The sequence below is a fragment of the Sebastes fasciatus genome, chromosome 1 (assembly GCF_043250625.1).
Source record: "Sebastes fasciatus isolate fSebFas1 chromosome 1, fSebFas1.pri, whole genome shotgun sequence".
Taxonomy (NCBI): domain Eukaryota; kingdom Metazoa; phylum Chordata; class Actinopteri; order Perciformes; family Sebastidae; genus Sebastes; species Sebastes fasciatus.
In genome coordinates this window covers 32,478,693-32,504,645 of record NC_133795.1, presented here as the reverse complement: position 1 = coordinate 32,504,645, position 25,953 = coordinate 32,478,693, and the positions used below count along the sequence as shown (strand labels likewise).

The window sequence follows — 25,953 nt, the reverse complement described above, 5'->3', positions numbered from 1 at the left end:
TGCTGTCAAGTTGGCAGATGTGCCTGTTGTGAATTATTAAATCATACTAAGTGTGACAGGCATGCTTTATTGGATTGAGCATATTTGTTGCTCACTCTGTTGGCATATTTTTCGTAGCAGTTTATAGCTCCTGGTGTATTTATTAATTACAAGGCGTTGATGCATGCGGTGTTGTGTAATTTTGATTTTAAGGGTGGGATATTTTAAAGTGAAGATTACGAATACAGACTGTTGCAATGTGGTTTGCATCTGGTGAGGAGAGTCAGTCGGCTGGACAGAATGCCAGAAGGAGCAGTTGGGTGAAAAATGGTCGTTCTATTGATTCGTTTAGGTGATGGATCACTAGTCTGTCGGATGATGCATGCTTGTATCGATTACTGCACCTTGCGTCGCACAACAGCCAATAAATATGTGGATTTTCAGATGCAGATAAATCCAGGATTCATACGGTTTAGTAACGACAAGAAATCAGTCGTCACATGGTTTCAGTAGCCGTGACAAGCTGTGGCAGGGCAGTAAAAGCCTAAACGATATACTGTAGGACCAAGGTAGTATGGAAATAAATGCATGCCGATATTCGGGACATGTTGCCATATGTAGCTGTGGGATTTTTGTCCAGCTTATTATGTGAGCTTCGCGTGGATCACAAGACTGACACTGTATCTGTGCAGCCTGAGCTCCCGTCTCTGGCCTCTCCCATCTCTCAGTACCTTCCCTGTCATGACTCCTGGGGGCCCTGGAGCAGAGCAGAGTGGATCGCGGCATCACGTTTCCACAGCACTGGCAGTGAATGCATGGACCGTATACCTGGTGGTGAAGGGACGCCGGGATCAGACTGCTCTCATGCTCATAACTGCTTTGTCGAAATGAGCAGAGAGATCCCAAATGTGTTCCCTTATCATCCATCTTGCACATATGTTGCTTCGGCTGCCGCTGTAGAGATTGATATGCCGTCACATTCAGCACAATGCTGGTTCCTTTTTCAAAACCATCATCACACTTTGTTACAGGAAGGAGCGTTGAAAAAGGCAGCCTTGAGCCTGGCTCCTCTGCTCTCTCTGCACACGGCGTGAAATTTAAATCAGATTTGCGTTGAATTAAAACCACCTTTTCCCCCCTCAGGGTTCTATTTAAGTCCAGCAGACCAAAGGTCATCGCTCCTAGAATAGAGCTGTCAGTTAGCAACAGCCTGTTTGCTGGATCCCGTGATGGAGGTTGCCTCTTTGACTGCTTTACAAAACGTTGTCTGCTCCTGATGACATCTCTTTTAATTATCTCCCTGGCACACTAGCTGGTCCACTCAGATAAGCTTCACTATTATATTACTGGGAGCGTGTGTCTAATCTACTGTCGCTTCAATCTGCAGCCACTGTTGCGTTTAGTCCAATTACTGGTGTTTACTTTCAACCTCCAACCATTATATTTTTTACTACTCAGCTCTTCTCATTGTTCATTAGATGAGTATCAACAGATGTTATACAGTAGGCGTCGTATCCTGCAACCTTAATTATTTCTTTGCTCAGTTGAAGAACGCGCGAGATTAAATAATCATCACGTACAAGGAATGAAGCAGTATAGACAAACACGGCGTCTCAGTTCAGTCTCAGACAGCGCTGCCTTTGACATATATCGTCATAGATAAAGTTACATAATGAATATTTCATGGGCAGTTGAACACACCCACGTGAGAGCCCCCATTTCTAGGGCCATAGGCTACTGTAAAGTCCTGACCAGAGAGCATTCAGCTTCCTCCTTTTTCTTCTGATGGAACAAACTGTATTAGCATACTGCAGGGCAACAGACGCACAAAGAAGAGCACACAAAAATGCACTACCCTTTTCTTTAAGAGTGCTGCTGTAAACACAACAGATTTCAATGCCTTGCTCTCTCACGCTGCTCTTGCTCTCTGAATATTCCTCCTCGTAGCTTCTCTTCATATCCCTCCCACCACATTCCCTCCCTCCCTCTCCCCTCCCATCTCTTGCCTGTGTGCACCGTGCAGCTTTACGCTGAGCACAAGGCATACAGATGTAAGTTTGAGCCAGGCAACGGCCAGAGCTGGCAAGTGAATATGAGGTTGCCCTTTTGCTAACATGCAGTAGTATTCATTCGAATATCCAGCAGCCAGCGCAACTGTCAAGGCGGACTCAGAAGGGGAGATGAAAACCTCCTGGAACTGTGTGTTCGTGTTTGATTCTCTCCATCCCTTTGTGAGGATCTATGCGTTTCCACTCTTAAAGCTTGGCAGCAAGAGGTGTTATCTCTAGCACTGAGCTCAGCTTTAAAAGGAAATTGCAAGACTCTAAATCTGCCTGTCAGCCTCTGATGAGCTTCTGATTAAAAGATAAAGCGAGAGGAGGACACCCCGGATGAATCAAGGAAAAACTTGCAGAGGGAAATTTACACAAGCTCTGCTTTTTTTTGGGATTCTCTTTTTTAGAAGATTTAGATTTTTTCTTTTTAATTCATAGTTTTGTACTGGACCTGCGTTTTATGTACCTGAAGTCTGCAGTGATTGCACATTTGTTTGTCACACCAGCTGAGACAGAGATGCTGTAATGTTGTGCTTGGATTTGGACTTCCTTTGAGAGGATTTTGTTTTCACCTGATCAGCGCTCCTTCACTGTTTGAATCCGTTCTGATCTGCCCTCCCACCCTTCTGCCCCTCTTTTTATCCAGTGAACATTGTGAGCTTAGTCACTTTAGCGACTGGGCAGTGATTTCTAACGGAGGCAAAGTGTGTGAGGCTGGAACCGGAGTAGTTGCCTCCTACAGACCGAACTGTCTCACGCTCTTCGGGGTCCTCAGACTTCACACCTCTGGGAGTTTGTCTTACCTGATTCAACCAGAGGAGAGTTTAATTAGAGCGTCTGCAAGCGGGACGGCCGGCCAAAAGCCAGGATGCAGGTGTCATTAGTGTGCACGGACCACCGTGGGGGGGTGAGCCGCACTACGGAGGACCGGCTAAACCGACAGAACGCCAACAGCCCCAGCACAGGCACCCGCAGCAAGTTCAGAGCAGTGGCGATGGTGGCTCGCAGTCTCGGACAACTCTCTGTTCAGAGTGTGCCTTCGTCCAGCGAGCAAAGCATGAAGACCGGCATGAAGTATAGGTAGGGCATGTCTGAACCGTTAACCCTTCAGACCGATATAAAGTATGTGAATTGATCTTAACCTGCAGGATTTGTCTCCTCCTGCTAAAGTAGATCTTTAATGATCAAATTCTTCTTGGCTCAGGCTACAGTACATCACAGAGGAGACTGCCCATCTGTCCAATTTTGCTTTTGTACACCAGTTTTTCTCCCTTACTCCTTCCTGTCAGAACTGCCAAACTCCACCTGTTTAGAATTGATGACCGTTATTATGACTAATAACTAATTATTAACCTCCAAACTCCTCCTCAAAAACAGCAGGATCTCACAAGGAAAGAATTGCAATTTGTAGTTTTATCTAATTTTTGTACTTAAGTGATAAAACTCAGTGGCTGGCAAGTAATTTCAATTTAGTTAGTGGCCATTGATGTGTAATCTGTTCTTTGCAGGAGTGACAAACAAGCGATACAAACAAAGTACAGTAAGCTGCATTTGTTCGGCTTCAAAGGAGAAACTAATTAGTATTTCCCCAGATTAGTCACTAAAGTGCAATAAAACTATTATCCCTAAAACACCATTTTTGTGTTTGTTTACCTTATACTGATAATCCCTTAGTTTCAGAGAGTATCATCACTGCAGATCCTTTTGTTGAATTTATTGCAGAAAAATTAAAATAAGATATATTTTCAATCATTGACACAAAAGCCACATAAAGTCAGTTGTCACTATTAGAATAACCCTTGTTGTCATATTAGAGAGTGTCCCTGACATGCTGTGAAAACAAACACTTTGCATAATGATAGCTTTTACCCACAGCGTTGTATGTTGACATGATGCTGCATTGAGTATTTATCGTACCCCTTCAATCAGTTGATTACTGCTCTATTGTAGTATTTACACTTCTGTTGCCTCCATTCTGACACGGGGAATAAAAGGTTTAATATTTGATTCAGTGGAAATTATTGAGTGTCTTTGTGTGTAGGAAGCCCGAGGGACACAAAGACTAATGACTGTTTTATCTCCCATACCCCATATTTAACATTTAGGCAAAGGTGTATTTGCAGAAATGCATTTATAACAAAAAGCTTCTATTTGTGTGGTGAATTACTCCAATTATTCCAGCTTTTACACAAGGAAAAAGGAGCAGATTATGAAGTGGGATATCTTTTAAATGCATGTTGAAGCTCTGAGGGTAGAAGAGTGAAAGGCAAATTGAACAGTAGCAGAAGGCAAAAAAATCTGTAGGCAGCATTGGTGGAAAAAATGAATCCTGTTACTGTTCAGCATGGTGAGATACAGCACGTTATTATCTGCAGCAAGCTGTCCATTAATGCAATGTGTCCGTCAGGAGTTATTTTGCAATAATGACCTGCTCTCTGTATGTTTTCCCACCTGTCACTCAACTGCTCACCAAAGACAATAGTTTGACAAGAAATATTCATTTAAAAAATGACAAGCTCTCACTAAAAAACCTGCATCCGTGCACTACATTTTAGCTCAGCTTGCAACCATTGCATTATACATATTTCCAGTATCTTTTCATTCATACTCTATTCATTCTATTCTCTTAACTATTCTCTAAAACTATATTGATGATATTGTAACATTCCTCCATGTTTCTAGCCTTGGTTTTGAGTAGCAAAGTGTTACCGAGGCGTGCTGTCTTTCTGCTAAAAGGTGTTGCCAGTTCTTGTGATGGAAAATTAATATAATTTGTATCCAGTTGTAACCAAACTGCAGCAGAAATCTCACAATATAGAGGCTAATGAAGAGGCTGCATCAAAAGCTTGAGCTGTTTTCTTGTTTTTAACCATTTTATTGCAAATATATATTCTAAAGTTTTAATAAACAGGAACATTTGTGTATTTCTACTATGCTCTTTATAGGATTTGTCATTCAAGTGTTAATGACTTTTCTGATAGAGCTGTAAATATTGAAATCAACAGTTTATCTTTTCAAATCATGTTTTTCAAGCCCCAAAACCTAAAAAAAGAAAAAACTGCAAGGTGATGTTGTGCCTTTTAAAGCAGACTCAGTTTGTTTTGTTGGGGGTGAAAGATTAGTGGTACGTTGACATTAAAAGAATTGAAGATAGGGACGTTGATTTGAGGAAACACATCCTCCGTACTGTTGTCTGAAGGAGCAGCACAATCCTTTGCATCTGATTTTGCTAGCGGCAGTCTTGCCATGTTGGCGCACTGTCATTATTGAGGCTAATGATATTGAATGAGTAAAAATCATTCTCAGCTCGCGAGGCCAGCGGCTGTTTGTGTTCTTCTCTTCCGCAAAGTACATAACGGGCTCTGTGTTTGTGAACCAGACTTGCATCTGATGTAAACTGAAGGTCATGCAGGCCTAAATGCAGCGCGAGGCTCACAGATGCATGCACCGAGGCTCCGGCATTGTGTTTTAAGAGATGCGAATGAAAGGGAAGGCAGGAAGGAGAGTGAATAAAAGAAGAAAGAAAGAGGAGAGTGCTAAGGTTGATGCTGGTGTAGGCACTATGCCCAAGAGGAAGTACAGTAGGCTGGAGTGATCTGTGCTCATGTCACTGTGTATCTTTCAAACATGCCTCTCGGAGTTTAAGCTCGCGAGCCTTTTAACATGGCCGTGCATTTATCTTTCCATCCTTGAGCACAAGGAGATTTTTTTTCTTCTCCGTTAAATTCAGTTTTTCATTTTTGCCATTTTGACAGCTGAAGAGGTTAGCTGTTTTATAACTGTTCCCCCAAAAGTACACAGTGAGAACGCTTATCCACCCTGCAAAACTTTCCACGATTATCCACACTGCAGAAGAGCGGTGTGAAATTCAGATCAGCCTCATTTGCATACAGTCCTCTCGGTTTCCTTGAATGGCAGCCTTGAGCTTGAATCAAGTCTGTCAGTCTTCATCCATGGGCGAGGACGCAGGTTAGGCTGAAGGTGACCTCCCCCGCTAAGGCCGAGGAAAACCATCAAAGTGAGCATCTTTTCAGCGGTACACGGAGGGATTGCGGCAGCTTTAGTGGGGCTGCCTCGCCGCAGACTGAGCTGTTTCTGTAATGTGACACCGGGCCTGCATGACATGACTGGTTAAAATCATCAAGCTTGACTGTGAGAGGCTGCACCTCCTCCAAGGAATGATTAAATGGCTTCAGTCAGGACTGAATTAATGATGCACGCAAAATGGCTTATGATTATGTAAAGTAGTCTTGCTCAGGGAAAAGGGAGAATATCTGTGAGATTGGGACGGCATGTGCAGGTAGGGAGTCAATCCCGTAAAGCTCCTGCTTTTCACAGTCCGGTTATCAGCTCTTCTCTCAAGCAACCGAACCAAGGAAGGGTCTTGAGGGAATGAGTCACCCTTTACAAGAAACACTTTTATTTGCTTAGGCGTAGCAAATAAACTGCTGCAAAGCAACGCCGAGGTGCATAAGTTTGAATATCACTTTTTGTTTGGACTGCCATTTTTGTGCTTTGCGCAGACTAAATATAGACCACTGTGGATAACATTTGTGCTTTAGGAGGATATTTTTTCTTTTTTGTCAACGCATGGTATTGTTGTTTGTCACACACAACACTTCTGCTGTGTTGCACTCAGTATCGTTTACCGCAGTGGCCATGTAAATCAGAGCTGACTCACCTCCTCTCCTGGTGTAAATCTACAAGTAACTCTCCTCAGCCCCTGACTGTCAGTAGAATTCCTCACATCTCACGAGGTCCACTTCTGGTTGTAAAGTTGACAGTGACTGACTGTCACAGTAAATAGCTACTGGCAGTGTTGTGTAAGCGGATGGCATTTAAATCCCACCACCGTGTTGTGTGAAGCTGTGATGTATCATTATAAATCACAGAGATAAGACACGACTTAAAAAAGACCATCCCACTAGTTCTGTTTTCATTTAGTGAACCTTGAATTGACTTAGTGTAGCAGATGGCGGAATTTATAAAGACAGAAACGGGAGCAGACTGTAAACAACAAATGAAACATCCATGCATCAATTGTCACTCTAGTGGTTTAATGTTTCTTTATTGTACTATAGCTGTAATTGCAGAAGGGAAGTTGAGTTGGTGATGCTTAAACCTGCAGTAGGCAGAATGTTTTTTCCATCATTGGGCACAAATTCCATAATAACCTTTCAGCATATTGTAATTCAAGTGTTCTGAGAGAAAACTAGACTTCTGCACCTCCTCATGGCTCTGTTTTTAGACTTTAGAAAATCTAGCCTGTAACGGGAGACTTTGACCAATCACAGGTCATTTCAGGGAGAGAGCGTTCCTATTGGCTGTTCATTCAACGGAGGCAGCTGTCAAACACTCGCGAACTCCGATCAAACGGTCAAACTAGGCAGCTTGACCGGAGTTCACGAGTGATTGACAGCTGCTCAGAGACGGCAGACTCCAGCTCGGCTCTGATTCGTTGTTTTCCTCCAGTCTGTGAACTCTTCTAGATGCCATTAGGAGCACCGCAGGACAGCGGAGGACAAAGAGGCACATGATGTTTTCCAGATTACCTGTTTCATGCACTTCTGTCAGGATATAGTGACCGTAAAAATAACTTTTTTTTTTAATCATATTTGCTCCATTTCTACCCTCTGCTGCTTTAACTATAGGAATGTTTTTGTCCTTGTCAGGGAATTTTTTTGTTTTTTTTCCCAATATTTTGTTATGCAAAAGCATGCATCGCTCAGGCTCTAGGTGACAAAAGCTGTGGGTGTGAGATTTGGGGCGTCATGAGTGTGGGTGCATGCTGGGACGTTTTCCTGCATTCTGAGGGCTCTTCATCAGGGAGCCAGCTTTCCACAGCCTGCACTCCCCCTTGAAAATATGAATCATAAATAGACCGTGGTAGTTGAACAGAGCACGCATACAGGAGCCACTCTGATGTAAATACTAAGACTCATCCACAGCACAGATTTCAGGTCCCGCAGTAGCCACTTAGGTACCATCTTAAATGTGCACAGAACATTCGCCATCTGTTTGCTCTGGGCATGTGGAGAGAAATAACCAAACGGTGGGGTGGGTGGTTCATTTATTGATGGAGGCTTGTGTTTTAACTGTATGCACTGTCTGTGTTGGTGTAGAAGAAAGTGAGTGAGATGAGGAGGGAGGGGTGTTGTGGAATATTGTGCTTATGTGCCTATAAGCGTGTCTGCACGTGAGAGACACACTTGTGTTATGTTGAAGGAGAAAATGAAGACAGCTGTTCTTTCTTTGCCTCACTGATAGAGTTTAATTAGTGTGTGTGTGTGTGTGTGTGTGTGTGTGTGTGTGTGTGTGTGTGTGTGCGTGTCTTAGCACCACTCATTTCTCTCTGCATGGTATTTTCTTAAACGCTCTAGAAATAGCTTAGATTTATTAATTCTCTTGTGCACTGCCAAGATGAAGCAAGTCTTTTATTCACTCAGTATCTGAATTGTAGTCAGTCAGTTTATACTGTTTCATAATGTGTGTGTGTATATGTGTGTGTGCGTGTAGGGATTTTATTTAACTTAATAATGACTTAGTCCAAAGTTCAGTATAAATGTGCACAATTGCGTGTTTCAGTACTCTGTGTGAGGTTATTATAAAGCTGCCACGCTGTGGAGATGGGTTTAGATATGAGCTCTGAATCAACAGACTTGTTTTGACAAAGAAATTTGTGTTTAACTTTTCTGTCTGCATGAGAAGCGTGTGAGCCGCGTGTTACGTAACGTGTGATTGAGGAAATAATGTAGCACAAATAGAAGTGAGGCTGTACTGTAGCAGGAGGCCAGAGCTTTAGCTTGCTTACTTACTTCACAAAGTAATAATGTGCAGGCCAGCAGAGGAAAAATCCCATTCATCCCGCAGCATCATGCTCGGTCATGTGTATTATGAATATTCAACCTCAACTTTTTTTTTTAATTAGGCAGATGGCACCCGGCAGTTTGCTCTAAATCGATAGTGGACAACGCAATCTCCTTTATCATCAGCAAGATGGTCTTTTACAAGCTAATTAGAGCTAGTTAGTACAGTTTGAGCCTTTTATGTAAATACCTTTAATCAACTTATTTGTGATTAGGGCTGCAAACGATTAATCTGTTGATTGTTTTCTCAATTAATTGATTGTTTGGTCTATAAAATGCCAGAAAATAGTAAAAAGATTTCCATCAAAATTCCCCAAAGCCCACGGTGACGTCTTCAAATGTCTTGTTTTGTCTGACCAAAAGTCCAAAATTCAAAGATATTCAGTTTACAATCATAGGAGACTAAAGAAACCAGAAACTATTCAAATTTAAGAAGCTGATACCAGAGAATTTGTCCATTTTTAACTCAAACACTGACTCAAATCAATGAATCGACTATCCAGTAAGTGCTGAGTCATTTTCTGTCAATCCACCAATCAATTAATCAACTAATTGTTGCAGCTCTGTTTGTGATTGTGTTCACTGCCTTCTTTAAATTTATTAAGTTAATTTTGTTTGTAACCTTTTAAAGACATTTTCTACTTTTTTTCCCCATTGAAATTGGGATTATAAAATGCATTTAATCTGATGGCATTGTCAGTGAATATGCTCTTGCAGTATCCTTTGGCTCCAATAGTCAATTTAAAAGCATGTCAGGATGCTGGAGCACAGCTCAGTGGGACATTAAAGATACTGTATAGGAACCGCTGCTAAGACGTTGAATCCCCCAGGTGCTATAAGTTTCTCCCTCGTTGCTCTCCAGCATATAGCAGAATATTTTCCATCCCTGTGGGCACTGGCAGATTTATCCACAGACAAGAGCGTCTGAAAATGCCCGATTTAGAAGAAAAACAAATTCAGCCTCAGGAAAACCCTCTGAGCCGGCAATCTGTTTATGCCCAAGTAAAAAAATAAATAAACTGCCATTGACAACGGTCTTACAGTGCTTTAATGCCAGTGGCTCTGTGTTTCTGGCTGCCGCCTGTATGAAGTTGCATATTTACACATGAAATCACATTTGAGGTGTTCTCGGCCTGCTGTCAAATGTGGCGCTGCAAGCAAATGTACAGTATACTATGTATAACTGAGCGTGTGTTCATTTAATGGCTTCCATGAGAGATAACGGATCATCGAGTCACGACACATGAGCAGAAAGGTTCCTCACAATAAGAAGTTAACATCCTCAAAACAAGAAATAAACGCTGAAACTACTATAACTGTGAACTTTGATAAAATATGTAGCCTAGGAGTAACCACATGGCATTTTGACCAGTTACAGACGACTCCATATTAAATGCAAGGCTGTGGAAAAATTGTACTAACCAACCTGAAGTCATTGGAACAGTCTAGGCTCAATGAGGTGTATAATGCCAGTTTAACCGGACCACACCTAAAGAGCATCATGGCTGACACTCAATAGCAAAAAAGAGTTATCCCTGATTCGCTTGTAGAGGATGTGTGTGTGAAGATTTGCATACTTTCAGCTCTGCATAATGTACGAACTAAAACCATTTTTGCAGCCATGCTTCATCTGGATATTTTCATGTTTTTTTTGTTGTTGTGTATAAGCGTGCACGCATACATTAAGTGGCTGTTTAACAGTCTCACAAGATGATACATGTTTGAGTGAGATCTTGGGGTCAGAGGTCGGTTTGGACGTCATGTGTTTATGGTGCAAATGCCAAAACGTGTAATGTGCAAGCTTCTGAATTACAGTTTACCAGGGATGGGTCATGATTTAAAATTTTTCGAACAGTCATTCAATTATAAAAAATCTAATATTTTATGTGACTACTGTCACGTCTTAAAATATATATTTTCCCTTGTTTTAACTGTCGCAGGCGCCGCCTGGTAGTAACGCTACTGGTAAAACACGTGAGGCACGTTCAGTTCGGTTCTTTTCCGTCGTAGATCTGCTGTTCGAGCGGCATAACATTGTAAAACACACTTCATTCAAACCAGAAAGAAACAGTATAAAATTCATCAAAACAGTCTTGGTTAGTCTTTCCACTGTTGCAACAATATGGACAAAATATACCCTTAATTCAAAGTGGAAAATAGGAAAATGCGCCGACCCTACATGCCGTTTTCCCCCGACTGTGTCTCTCTCATGGGGAATGATTGACTAGTTCCCAGTGATTATCGAATAGTAGCCTAATTTTGCTTGAAATGCCTACATCCCTACAATTTACAGGATTGTCTTTGAACTTAAAGGAATAATTCAACATTTTGCACTGTCACTGTGAGGTTTCCAGCCAACCAGCGGAGACATCAGGATGTAACGTATAAATTAGTGAGCTTTTAAGGTGCTGGTAGACAGATTCCTTTCATGGGGTTTGGACAGCGCTAGACTATCTGTTTCAGTGCTGCTTCCAGTCTTTATGCTGAACTAAACTAATCATTTCCATCTTTATTGAATTTCTAATCTAAGTCTTGGCAAGAACATGGATTTGTAAATGTCAAACTATTCCTTTAAAACAACAGTTTAACTCCGGAAAAAGACTTTCTCCATTCACCTCCAGTCACAACTCACACCCCCGCAAATCTATGTGTTTTTGTTTTGGTTTGAGTTACAAAAAAGGTTATCCAGCTGGCAGCAAGTAAACAGAGCCTTATGGTAGAACGCTGCACGATGAAGCTCACAACCATTCATGCTTCATTCAGTGAGGTGAATTGAAGATAATTGGATAAATAGGGCTAGCAGACTGTATGCCCGTTAAGGTTCAGCTGATAACAGAGAAGCAGACGGTAATGAAATTTAAATCTTTGGGCAAACTGTTCCTTTAATCACAGTTAATGTGTATAAGCAGCTTTTTCAGAGCACAGTGGCTCAGCCCATTCCTCCTCTTTCTTATTGCCTAGTCAGGACATTTCTAATCCAATATTCTCCACCGTCGCTCCTTCCTTTCAGTGGAATGGATGTTACATAAACCTGAATGGAGGAGGAAACCACCTGCAGCCAACACGAGCTAGTGGCATTCGGTCTGTGTGTTTTTCTGAAGTCGAAGCCACGAGTTAGGTTGTATTAATAGTTCTACTCGGTGAACATATCTCTCAACACGTTTCTCTTTACAGCGCAGTGACCTTGCTTCCTCATTCATCACCCTGTCCTGTCCTGTCCTGTCCTGTCCTGTCCTGTCCTGTCCTGTCCTGTCCTGTCCGGTCCGGTCCTGTCCAGTCCTGTCCACTGACTTCACATTGACTCTCTCGCCCACCCAGTCTGCCGTCTCCATGCCTCCAGTCCGTCCTGATGCTCCGCTTTCACGTCTTACTGAGATTTAACTAGTCCATGAGTTTTCGGTAGAGAGCTTTTAATCTGGAAAGAATTTACGTTATTATAAATCCCTCTCAATGTTCTCAACCAAAACACATTACAGCAGATTTGACATGATTTAGGCATTTAGTCGTTGGCCGTTATAATTTAAAGGGTGCAACAGTAGACTGAACTGTAGAGCTGCAACGATTAATCGATTAGTTGTCAATTATTAAATTAAATTAAGAAAGAAAAGTCAACATTTTCTGATTGTAGCTTCTTAAATGTGACAGTAAACTGAATATCTTTGAGTTACTGATGAGTTACAGAGATACTGACCTCATTAAGCGGATCAGGATTCAGCCACGACATGATTAAATACAGTTTCTTTGTCATTGTCAAAATTCTGTGTTGCTGCCATCAGTATTCATTCAGTCATGGTGGTGTTAAGAACCACAGAAAGTCTCAAGTTACCGACATAAAAAGTCATTCTAGTGAGCTCCACGCAGTGACATTAACACATTTTGAATTTGGGAAAAGAGCTGAGGTATAAAGTAATTCAAGTTAGCTTCATTTCAACCATCTATAACGTTCATTAAAATGCTGCTGCTGACATGTTAATCCATCTAAGTAGAGCTGCAACGATTAACCAATTAGTTGTCAACTATTTGCCAACCATTTTGATAATCGATTAATCGGTTTGAGTATTTGTTTAAGAAAAAAAAAAGTCACAATCCTCTGATTCCAGCTTCTTAAATGTGAATATTTTCTGGTTTCTTTACTCCTCTATGACAGTAAACTGAATATCTTTGAGTTGTGGTCAAAACAAGACATTTGAGGACGTCATCTCGGGCTTTGGGAAACACTGATCGCCATATTTTGATAACAAGATCAAGAGACAATTTGGGCGTTTACTTGTCCCCTGTGAAATAGAAAGACAAATGACAACTTTGTTTTATAGTCCTCTAGTATTATGCAGCAATCCCCTGCATTGTACTCGGGGGCTGGGGGGGAATCTACCTCTGACACGGAAACGTAAAATGGAACGGTCATTCAAGTCGGAAACTTGAGGTTGCCGACATAAACACACCTGACGTCACGGCAACATGTCAACGCACACAGTGAATTACCGTTTCATTATTGTTTTATATTGTTTTTTGTGGCGTTTGTGTTGTGAAATGTGCTGTAACAATGTTGTAGCTGCCATTTCCATTCAGTTGATTTGTGCTTCATAGAAGTCTTTGCCAGCATGCGGTACAACCCTACTCCTCCCGTCTCTTTTAACAAGGTTCCTACGGACCCTTAAAATTTCTTGAATTACATTTTCAGAAATTCTTCCCTATATGATTCTCTAGTTGTTAATTTAAAGATGATTACTTTATACGCCGTTTGTCTTCACTAATGCCGCTGTGGTAATTGATGTACATGCTTGTGAAGCTCAGAGACTTGCCATACAAACATCAGTTTGCTGCAGGCATCCCGATCAGATGCACCGGGACTCCTTTAGACTGGAAGTCGGGAATACCGACTCAGAATTATGGACTTCTGACTTGCGATGGATTGCAGCATTAGACCAAAATTAGAATATGCCCTGTAACAACGTTGTCATTGGCTATACGTCCTTCTCAACATCTCAAGACGACCCCGACTGTAGTGTCACAAATCTCAAGGGAATTATTCATGTCATTGTGTCTTTCAGGCATTGTTGAAGGTTTCTGAATGTTGTTTAAAGGTAATGATTGGTCAGTGTGTCAGTCATTGGAAATGGCACATTTAAGACCTATTTCCTATCCATCAAGGTCTTAAATTTCAGACTCTGACTACATCGACGGTTGCACCTAATTTTCTTTATTCCTTATTGGGAAGTTACAAGAATTGGGTGTTATATCACAACAGTTTGAAGCAGCTCCCTCCTTCATCTTAAAACTCTGTATTGTGTTACTCTAAACACTGACATATGAACACAGTTTTGTTTTTGGTATTTGTCAACTACAGGAGTGACCAGCTGGTTTTGTGTTGGTTATATTCTGATACTGTACTTCAGTTTTCCTGCTCGCTGAGCATGTGCCACGTACCAAAGACAAGCATCTAATAGTGCTTGTTATTTATCTGTCCTCGAATGTTTGTCTTTGTTTGGTTAGTAAAATGTTTTTCACTATTGAGGATATTATTTCCCACCCTAAGGTTTGGGGGAATGTGGATGCCATATTGACACGGTGAATCAAGCAGTTAGCAGTGCTTCAATATTAGTTGGCAAGTTTTAGATTTAGAGAATACAGATTTGTTTTTTATTTTTAATATTTTTCCTCCAGAGACAATAACCCAATAATCAACAATCCAGTAATCAATAATAAATGACTGAAAAGTCAGGTGACGTCTGATATGCCCTGCCTCATGTTGACCTTGATGGAAAATAACCTCCACTATTTTCCACAAGTCAGCTTCCATCAATGGCGGACCAAAGTCGTCATCAGAGCTGAGTGATTGACTTAGACAAGCAGGATTCATTGTGTCAAGCTGAAGTGAAATGCAACCTGTGTGTAAACAATCCCTGAATAGATCTCCAAGCCTCCCTTAATCAAATAAACCAACATACCAAAATGAAACCCCTTGCCTTGTCCGCTGAGCTTCAGGCTGATGGGATCAGAAGGCTAATGTTAACGCAGAGAAAGGTTACCTAGTGTTTCAAAGTAAACAACCGGACTGGACATGTGCTGTGGTCACTACGTGTCTCATCAGGCTCTGTCCCCGCGGCAGCAGAGCTGTTGCCGTCCTGTACTGTGCCTGTCTCCTTCATTATTGAGGAGGGTGTGAGAGAGATGACTTTACTGTTGTGGTTCATGTCTGCTGAGACTCAGCGGGAACCCGACCCCTGCATGCTTCCAGGCTCTGGCAGAGGGTCACTGCAGCAATGCACAATGCAGCATTCAAGACCACTCTAGTGAAATATTGAACACAACAATGTGCTGACAAGGGGACATCCTTACAATGAGAACAATGGCAAGGGCAGATCTGTGTATTCTGATATCCTGGTTACTTATTTTTAGGTTTAGGGAAGCATGCTTATGCAACACTTACACTGTAGGGGAAAAAATCGATACAGCATAGAATCGCGATATTTTGCGTGGCAATATTGTATCAATTCACGGCGGTCAAGTATTGATCTTTTATTATTAGGGCTGTCAATCAATTAAAATATTTAATCGAATCACAAAACAATGACAAATATTGTCCAGAAACCCTCACAGGTACTGCATTTAGCATAAAAAATATGCTCAAATTATAACATGGCAAACTGCAGCCCAACAGGCAACAACAGCTGTCAGTGTGTCAGTGTGCTGACTTGACTATGACTTGCCCCAAACTGCATGGGATTATCATGAAGTGGGCATGTCTGTAAAGGGGAGACTCAGACCCAGAGAACCCATTTTCATTCACATATCTTGAGGTCAGAGGTCAAGGTACTTGACCTTCGTGACAAGCTAGTATGACAGGGTTGGTACCAATGGATTCCTGAGGGTTTCGAATTTCCTATGATGGCAGTATCTTCACTTCAGCTTCAAAACTGAGCCCGTTATTAGCGTGTTAACGTCGACCGCCCTATTTATTATATAAACTATTAACCTTTTAACAATCTGATTGCCTTTATTCTGTATTTCAGAGGTTGAAGCAGGCTAAGTCTTAAAACTAGAATGAAGATACTGGTATCACATTAAAAGCCAAGGAATCAATTCGTACCAACCATGTCATGTTAGCTTGTCGGGAAGAACGCTAAATAACGCTGCAAAGTTACACTAAATTTTGGCGAGGAAAAACTAGCATAGCCATTTTTTTTACCTCTGACCTCAAGATATGTGAATAAAAACTCTGAGATGAAAAGATGGAAAACGGTATCTTATTAGATAAAACAGATGTTGCCAAACTGCATAATTTGCAGTTGAAAAAAGGTAATATATCGCAATATATCTTATCGTAATACTCAGCATATCGCAGAATGTTTAAAATTGCATAAGATTGTACTGTGACTTAAGCTTTGTGATGAGCCCTAACATGCTGATGAAAGTGGTGCAACTCTAGAAGAAGCATGTGTACACAGTTGTTCTTCTAGTTGATCTAATTAGACAGGTTTATGCATCCCGTTTTCTGAACATGCTTGTGCACCGTGTATTAACATATTAAACAACACTAATTCATTTAATCACATTAGGCGTTAAAAAAGCTGGAAGAGTGCAAATAGATTCAGTGCTGAATGTACAGTTGCACCCTACAGTGTTTAGAGACCAACTCTACTAAAGGATGCAGTCGAGCAGAATTTTGAGTACACCAGACAAATGTCTCAGTCCGTCATTAAAACACTCTAGCAAATATGCTTCTCTAACAATTTTTGGTCAGTACAGTGTTTTTGCTGTCGCTTATCTCTGTTTGTGACGTCGAGCAGCAGACCCCCCCCTCAGGGGGTATTTTACTCATGCAATTAAGAGGCAGTTAATTGTAGATCAGCTTCAGTGGGTTGCCAGAGGGGACTTGCGTTAACCTTGTCACCGTGGTGCTCCGTAAGGGCACGTGGTCCCACTGGGTTCCCTTATCTCTCTCTCTCTTCTCCCTCATGACTGACCGTGTTTGCTCATAAGTCAGCAGCCTCCTATACGTGACGTCACCGTGCTCTCGGATTCAAACTGTAACACGATTACAGACCTCACTGACCAAATCCCATCGTTTTAATGAGCTCTCTTTGTTGTGAATGCGTTTGACCCAAATGCTTTACTTTGATTTCATTATTTTTCAATATCGCTCGATCTCACTGAAACCTCTGATAGCTGGAAGTAGATTTTTTTTTTTACTGTGATTTGAAATATCTTGAGTCAGAAAACAAAGAATATAAATGAATGGAGAGACTCTGCTAGCATCCATGGTGGTTTAGTGAAGTAAGAGTGGAACTAATGATGTTGGATGATGAAGTGAACATTTAACTGGATTAACTCTTCTAAAATAGAAAGTATATATGGAGATGGATCAAAAAGAAACGTAACACATTTTAAGAGCCTTTTTCTTTTGTTTCACTACAACACAAACGTAGCCCACTTAGCCTACTTAGAGGTGATACTGTTGAGATTTCCATATTTATTTTAAACGGTTTAGTCAGTCTTTTTGGACTAGGTGTTTATACCACATTGAATGAAAAGTGTTTTGTTTGTCGCAGCAGCAATTCAGCAATCTTCTCATGGCTTCACAAAACACCCCCCCACACACACACATACTGTACATACAGTCCCACTCACACATGCAGTTGCAGTCATACAACACACACCTATCCTCTGTCTCCCTCTCTACTCCTTTTCACATCAACTGTATTTCTATACAGGCTACAGTCTTATAAAAATATATTAGATATCCTCCCACACGCTCACTTTGACTCCTGCACATGTTACATCATCTCTGATGCCACATTTCTTTTATCTCTTTACACTGCCAGCTTATCTCTTGAAATAGGTTGACCAGAGGCGGCACACTTCATTTTATATGTTTAATCATTTCCTAGATCAGCGATGTCTGATGAAACAGAACTATTATGAATAACTTCCTCCTGAAAAAAGAGACAATAAAACAACAAATTCAACCAGATCAGTTATTTCAGTGTTTCTCATAGGAGCCATAGATGTCTTAGAAAAGTTTAAAAGCTTGCACAAAAGAATCAAAGGCCCAACCAAAGCTGTGACTGTCAGCAGAGGGGGTCTGTCTGCGCTGTGATAGGCTCAGAGACGCCAGCTTTAGGAGCAAGTTGTTGTGAGTAGTCAAGCTTCCACGTTGCTGTGGGGGGATTTTAGTCAGATGGTGGCTGAGGGATCCTGGTGTGCTGTGAGGAATTTCAGTGGATGTCATGCTGGGCCTTCTTAAGACCCACTTCCTTTCTACTGCTTTCCCCTGATGTTTCACTGCACACACACACACACACACTCATTGTCAGCACACGTGTTACTGTCCTTCCTTACACATTCAACATACATGTGTCAGCGCTGCAGTAGACGCAGGCTGCCTTCAAATCCATATAAAACCCCTGTTTTTCTCAGCTTTCATGACTTTAAGCTTCCACTGCTGTAACATGCTTTCCTCACATTACAGAAGAGTGTTAGGGTTGCTTATTTAGTTATTTATTTATTTATTTTAGGGCTGTCAATCGATTTAAAATAGTTAATTGTGATTAATCGCACATTTCTTATCTGTTCAAAATGTGCCTTAAAGGGAGATTTGTCAAGTATTTAATACTCTTATCAACATGGGAGTGGACAAATATGCTGCTTTATGAAAATATATGTGTATATTTATTATTGGAAATAAATTAACAACACAAAACAATGACAAATATTGTCCATAAACCCTCACAGGTACTGCATTTAGCATTAAAATATGCTCAGATCATAACATGGCAAACTGCAGCCCGACAGGCAACAACAGCTGTCAGTGTGTCAGTGTGCTGACTTGACTATGACTTGCCCCCAACTGCATGTGATTATCATAAAGTGGGCATGTCTGTAAAGGGGAGACTCGTGGGTACCCAGAGAACCCATTTACATTCACATATCTAGAGGTAAGAGGTCAAGGGACCCCTTTTGAAAATAGCCATGCCACTTTTTCCATGCCAAAATTTTGCACAAGTTTGGAGCATTATTTGGCCTCCTTCACGACAAGCTAGTATGACATCGCTGGTACCGATGGATTCCTTTTCTAATTATATATAATTTCAGTATCTTCTCTCTGGCTTTAAAACCGAGTCCACTACAACCTAAAAATCGCAAGTTGCGTTAATGTGTTAAAGAAATTAGTGGCCATAATGCGTTAACTTTGACAGCCCTAATGTATTTATTCATTTATTTATCAATCGATCAAAGTTAAAAATGATGTCCTACTCTAATAGTCATAGTCACCGACGAAGTGCAAAATATCACAAATCACTGCCCCCTCAGTGCTGCGTTAATGCTAATGTAACTCTCTCTGTTTTGACAGAAACCTTGGGAAGTCGGGTCTGCGGGTGTCCTGCCTTGGACTAGGTAAGACACATTGAGAAGTTTGCTGCACAACCAAAGACTTTGTGTAGGAGACATGTGAGGGGAACTCATAACCCCACGATCCTTTATCTTTAAATGGGGAGAAAAGAGTTTTTTTAAACAGTGTGAAAATATAAGTTCAGTGGAAAGTTCCAGTGACTCTGCAGAAATGGCTCAAATACTGTAAATGATCCAAACTGAATTAGATTTTTTTTAGCTAGATTTTGTTTCTTGTACTCTATGTGCTGTATCACTTGTACAGAACATGTTATGTCACTTGCTCATCTGTGTGTACGTGTGTTTATGTACTTACACTCTGACCCCGTCTCCCTGTCGACCTCTGTAGGAACATGGGTGACATTCGGCGGACAGATAACAGATGAGGTGAGAACAGATGGATTTTGTCATCCTCCATCAGTCAAAGCTCGGGAATGGAAACCCTCCATATGATCTGGCACAGCCTGGGTTGCTCAAGAAGCCTATTTTTACTTATAGTGAAAACATACAGCCAGAGGGAGTCATCACGGGGGGAATTCACACATGTTATAGGAACGCAAAGCCATCGAAGCCTCCTTTAGTCTTGTGAAGGAAGTTTAATAATTGAAAAGTCCTAACACCTCACATCGGTGGTCTCTCGCCCCCATCCTTCCCCCTCTCTGTTCCTTCTCCCCTGATCTCTCAACAGATGGCAGAGCAGCTGATGACTCTGGCCTATGAAAATGGCATCAATCTGTTTGACACAGCGGAGGTCTACGCTGCTGGCAAGTGAGTATATCCTGTGCCGCAGATCACATAGCAGTGAGCAGTAACGCCAAATATTACCAAGCAGCTCACATGTGATTGATTATAAAAGGAGCGGGTAGAGATTTTTATTGTAGTTGAGGGCCAGGTGCAAGAGTGATCCACACAGTGGTGCACAAGCAAATGTTCAGGACATTAGAGAGGATGTACAAACACTACATTGCTACATCTATCCAAGCTGCCAGTGTGTTGTCTCTACTAGTGGTAAGACAATCCCTCATACTTAAAGGGTCAGTTAACCCAAATCACAAAAACATATTTTAAAGGTGCTATTGTCACTAGACATCACATTCTCCCTCCCCCGTTCATTGCATTTACTTCACAACAAGTCGTTGCCAGGCACTTACCGTCAATATCAGCCATTAACCGTTTTTTTTTCAACACTAACTGACGACACAGAGATACCAACGTGATACCAACGTCGTTTTACTACTGGCTCACAGGCCTTGTTAGAAGTGTGATCCAAACGTCAGATATCTTCCACAGAGATAAACAAAACATTCATTTTGGACCCGCAAAACGTTTTTTAAAATGATTTATTCACAATCATAATAGTTTTTTTCAGGAAAAGCCATACTTTTATTCACCACTTTTCTAAAAGCTCTGTGGATATTTATATATATTTTTCAAATATTCGTCTACACAAAAATGTTATCAATAAGACCTTTAAACTACTACAGGTGTGTAGCCATGAACATAGTTTCAGTTTGATGTGCAGGGGCTTTGATACCATCCGAGTACTGAGCGAGTCAAAGTTACAAAAAAAACAATTTGTCTTTCCAGAAACGAAAGTCCTTGTTACTCCACAATCCACATGATCTCTGTCAACACTTTTCATTGAAACTGTTTCGACACAACAGATTAATGTCTCTGTCCTTGGTCTTCGACCTGAAATTAGGGTCGTCCTTTTCCTCAACGTCATGTCATTGTTGCATTCATGAGGGTTCTGATATTCATAGTCTCGGTCTAAATATACAGGACAGCCATTGTTGATATTTTTAACCTCAGAAAGCAGCCTCTCACTGCCGTACTGCTGTATGTAGTGATGCTTTAAATTCCAGCATGGATTAATCTGGCTTTGTAGTAACTTGAGTGCTTTGAAATAATCTAAGGGATTATCCTTTGCAAACTCTGATTAACAGCACCAAGTCCTTTTTTTTTTTTTTTAATCCTCCCAAGAATAGCCTAGTTTTGCCGTTGTGTTTGGGGAGATGCATCAGAGTGTCTCACAAAAGAAAACAAAACATGCAGCAGGTCTCAGTGGTTTTCCTCGTTTCTCATCTAATGCCTCAGCAGCTGTTGTCTGCTGAACGTCATCAACACATGCTTCATTACTCTGGGATTACTCTCGCAACAAGTTTGCCTTGTTGTTTTACGATAGAGGGGCCAGAACAAGTTGATCTATGACACAGAAGTTTTAACCCTGATTTTAATTATCGCTGCTCCGTAAAACAGACCACAGTTTGACGGAAAGGACAAATCTGTTAGACACGAGCAAATGTTTGTGACAGCATGTCACACGGCCCGGTATGTGTTGCACAGGTGTTAATCCTGATAACTTCCACCGCACAGCAGCGCAGAGGAGCTTATATTACACACATACACAGGAGTAGAACAAATCACACACTTTGCCCATCAGAATGGGGAAAAAGCTTTCATGTGAAGTCCTCGGTTCTGGCTTACCTCGGTTCTGGCTTACCGCGACTCCTTCATCAGTCAGACTTAGAGAACGTGAAGTGGTGCCGGTGGCTGTACAGTCGGCTGCTGTAATGTTGATTCTGCGTTGCGAGCGTGGACAGATAAACGAGGTTTGTAAGCTGTGCTCACACTCCTTGTTCTGCTCACGCACAACACATGGCGGTTGGCTGTTTGTTTGACGTGTTTGTCCTGGCTTAGCCCCACAAAAACAGAGAAAGAAACATTCAGCACATAACAGATATTTAGATACTGATTGTGATTCCTAACCGGCATATCCATCCCAATTTGCAGACTTTTGTTTCTCAGAAATATAAATAAAAATGTGTAATTGCAAAAATAAACATGCTTTGCGTTTCCCTGTGAAGCTGCTTTTTATCAGCAAACACATACGGCGTCAGAGCATTTAAAAGTATGCGAGTAATTGGAAGAACAGAATTTCCCTTTTCATTTCCTTTCAGGCTTAGACATTTCGCTCTAGATGCATATAATTGCGTGATATTGTATGAAACCAGCGTCAAATTGGAGGCGTAATTACAGAGAAAATTTGAAAGTAATAAAATATTGTAAAAGCATGAATAATGCAGCATTATGTCGTTGGCTTCTGCCGTAAGTCATAACATTGACTCTGCGCTGGAATAAAGACCTAATTAATGGATGGATGAAGAAAGTCAACCTGCTCAAGGCACACTGAACCTTATGTTGGGCTCTCAGATTACTCACATTTCAGAAGGGCAACACACACAGTGTACTGTGTGGGTGTTTGCCAGAGACACACACACACACACATACACACACTGTTATGTACACAAACACATTATTGTTCTCAGGGGAGTGCTTGAGTGCTCGTTGTTTAAAAAGGTGTGGGTCCAGCTGGCAGGGTCTGAAACGGCTAGTAGTAGTTCAGTGCTGCTTGTGGGATCAGCAGACCGTACCGGTATTCATATTTTATTGAATTTTAATAAGAGCGGAACAAAAATAAATAAAAATGTGTGTAGGGTTTTATTATTAAAGCATGACCCTTAACACTATCACAATATCCTCTGGACAAATATATTATATTATGATATTTATATATATATATTTATATATAATGTACATCTGTACCGGCAAAGTACTGGCACTGACTCACATACAAATATATGGTATATACAAGGCACCAATAAATCATCTCTCTGGTCTCCAAGATCCAAGGTGACATCTTGAAATGTTCGACCAATAGTCCAAAACTCAAAGATAGATTGAGGGTTACCTTCTAGACACTACCGCGTTAGCCTATGGCCGGCAGTTGGAATCAATTCACCAGCTGCGTGTCTCAAATACTCGCTGCCTTGATAACCCAGCTGCACACGGACCACAGAGAGATTGTCGCGGCTTTTCAGGCCCGGTAGAATCTAACGTTAACGTTATCTCTTCTATCGAGTTTGTTTGCTTGCCTCCACAGCTGCAGAAGGCTGTTGTTTGCGTGCTAATTTGTTTCATATGTGGCAACAGGGTGTTGAAATGGGCAGAGGACGGGATCGCACCGGCCAAAACAAAAAACAGACTTTCCGGACCGGAATGGAAATTTAAATTTAGAACATACTGGCTGTGGTATTGTTGTCAGAGAAGCCCGTATTTCAATTCAGCATGTTTCCTTAATCTCTGATGACATATCATGGACATTTTATGACTTGTTACAGTAAATATATTATGTATTGGTCCTTTAAGGAGCTGAGACTAGTGAACGTTTTTGCAGCTTTGTTGAAAAAAATTGTCAAATCTAAATAGGTGCTGAAATTTTCCTTCAACATTGTTTCATATAGCAATCCAAGTAACTAACATTTGTACAGGCATGATAGTCTCTCAGTCTGGCATAAACCATCTGTATTTCTAGTTTAGCTGACTGATAAATCCCTATTACCACAAGTCAGACTGTCTCGCCACTCGACACAAACACACAACAACAGGCAGCAGCCAGTATGTGTTCAGCCTTTTGATGCACTGTCCTAGATGAGATAAATTATGATTTTTGTAGTTTTCAACAACACTCCTGACACTTGGCAACAAAACATCCTTTATTTGAAAACTGCATTGATTAGAGCAGCTGGATTTATTCATCAGTCCACCCAAAATGAATCCAAAATAAAACTTAGTAGTTGCAGTTGCAGTTTTTTACCTCCTTAGGAGAGTCAAAATACATTTTTATGTGAAACTGTGCTACAAGGAGGTGTCTCATTATTTGTCAGAGTGAGAGGACTGGAGAAACATCCTACTGACAGGTCTCTGCCCAGCCCTAATGAGCCCCATGTTGATCATAATGTCACTCATTAGCACCCCTGTGGCTGCTAATGAGTGACATAGTGGTGACTCCACAGCACAGCTGGTCCCAGGCGCTGCTGACTCTGACCTGGCAGAGACACAAACCAGTCCTAAACAGGTGTTCCTTCCAATGAAAGCTCCTTTATGCATTATACAGTATGTGTTCAGAGTTGGACTGCTTTCTTTAATTTGGAATCATTCCCCCAGACACAGTCAGGTGTAAACGCTCTTATTGTTTCAAAACTATCTTTATTTAATCTTCTCTCCGTCTGCTTCGCAGGGCAGAGGTGGTGCTCGGAAACATCATAAAGAAGAAAGGATGGAGGTATGAGGCACACTTGAATTGAGTTTGGTGTTTTTTTAATTTCCTCTCCAGCCAGCCTCCCTAATCTTGTATCATCTCCTTCCCTGCACATATTGGGAGGCTGAGTGTTGTGAACTGGAACAGTAAGGTAGGAAGATGAAAGATTAATGCGGGCAGCCGTGCCATGCCCACACTCGCTGTGTCCCTCCTCAAAGATGCTGAATAATGGATGAACTTCTAGTGCCTTGTCCTCTACTTTGTCGGGCCGTGGATTGGCATTTGTATAGCTCTGTCAGGTTATACGCCCACAAACACTCGGTTCATTGGCGCCGGTCGAGTTCTGGCACAGTCACACTTATTGTGGGATGTGAGTGCGTGTGACACTGAAAGAATAATGTAGAAATGCTTCATTGCCCAAAGGAGGTGTCAAAGGAGCTTGTCATCCTAGCTGTTAACCTTAGATATCACCGGCTCCTATACATGAGGCTATTTTTTTGCTATAAATCTCCCTGTGTTTGGCAGATGTTGTAACAGATGTGCTTTCATTTTCCATTTTTTCAGACGTTCAAGTCTGGTGATAACAACAAAGATCTTCTGGGGTGGAAAGTAAGTTTCATCTGGCTGCTTCTTTGACTCAAATGAGAAACGATCCTCCTGTATACTTTTTTTCTGTTTGATGCTCCTGGTAATGGGATCATGAGTCATCCAGACTGATCTGTTGTCAGGTGCTTTCAATAAAACATTTACTAGATCATATTTCACAAAGGATGTATGATATTATATCACCGCGGAGGGGATAGCAGTCATATTTCAAGTGTTTTTTTTTATAATGTAAAGTCTATTTTTGTTTTTTTGTTTTTTTGTAGAGCGGAGACTGAAAGAGGTTTATCCCGAAAACACATTATAGAAGGTAAGTAGCAGCGCCACCGCGGGTTATTGGATTAAATGCTGACACTGCAACAACAAAATACTTTCTAATTAGATACTTTGGCTTAAGGGAATCAAGGCTGCTTTTTTAATAATTGACACACTCTTGGGGGTTGCCAAGAAAAGTTTTGGGCACAATAAATAGTTTGAGAAGGCTCCGCTTTATTTATTTAGCAGTGTATATATTGAGTTTTTATGAAGAACGTAATAATGTAGCGCAACAGAGGTTCACTATTACTGTACTAACTGTGGTGTGTTTATTTCTAGGTTTAAAAGCCTCTCTAGAAAGACTGCAGTTAGACTACGTGGATGTGGTTTTTGCGAACAGACCGGACCCTAATACACCTATGGAAGGTAATTCTTCTGTTTTCTCTGCTTTATCGCTTTTGAATTATCACCTATTTTTTTTCCCTCACACACTTAATCATGTTTTCCTTATGTTTTGTCTTTTTGCACATTAAAAAAACGCACCTCTTTTCTGTCTCTATGACTACTGCGAAGCGAAGACTCAGATATACAAACCTCTTGTAACTGAAATATCTATTTTTAAATGCTGCGTGTTGTCCTGGTGCTTCCACCTCCACAGTCAGAATGAGGATATATGCTGTTGCCGGAGACCTTTAAATGGCAG

At 41.2% G+C, this 25,953-nt stretch overlaps 1 protein-coding gene across 8 annotated transcripts in view; it reads left to right on the top strand.

The window, feature by feature from the left end:
* kcnab2a (potassium voltage-gated channel subfamily A regulatory beta subunit 2a) overlaps positions 1–25,953 on the top strand; it is a 109,339-nt gene that overhangs the window by 69,172 nt on the left and 14,214 nt on the right. For 7 of the 8 annotated variants that reach the window (XR_012594934.1, XR_012594935.1, XM_074643824.1 and 4 more), the window contains 7 exons: positions 19,254–19,297; positions 19,641–19,678; positions 19,980–20,059; positions 24,372–24,416; positions 24,957–25,001; positions 25,262–25,305; positions 25,590–25,676. Coding sequence is in view for 6 of the 8 variants with exons in the window: in XM_074643824.1 (XP_074499925.1) it covers positions 19,254–19,297; positions 19,641–19,678; positions 19,980–20,059; positions 24,372–24,416; positions 24,957–25,001; positions 25,262–25,305; positions 25,590–25,676 (383 nt within the window). In the remaining 2 variants the exon portion in view is untranslated. Of the gene's footprint in view, positions 1–2,016; positions 3,114–19,253; positions 19,298–19,640; positions 19,679–19,979; positions 20,060–24,371; positions 24,417–24,956; positions 25,002–25,261; positions 25,306–25,589; positions 25,677–25,953 lie in introns of those variants that run through there. The other variant, XM_074643787.1, reaches the window with a different exon arrangement.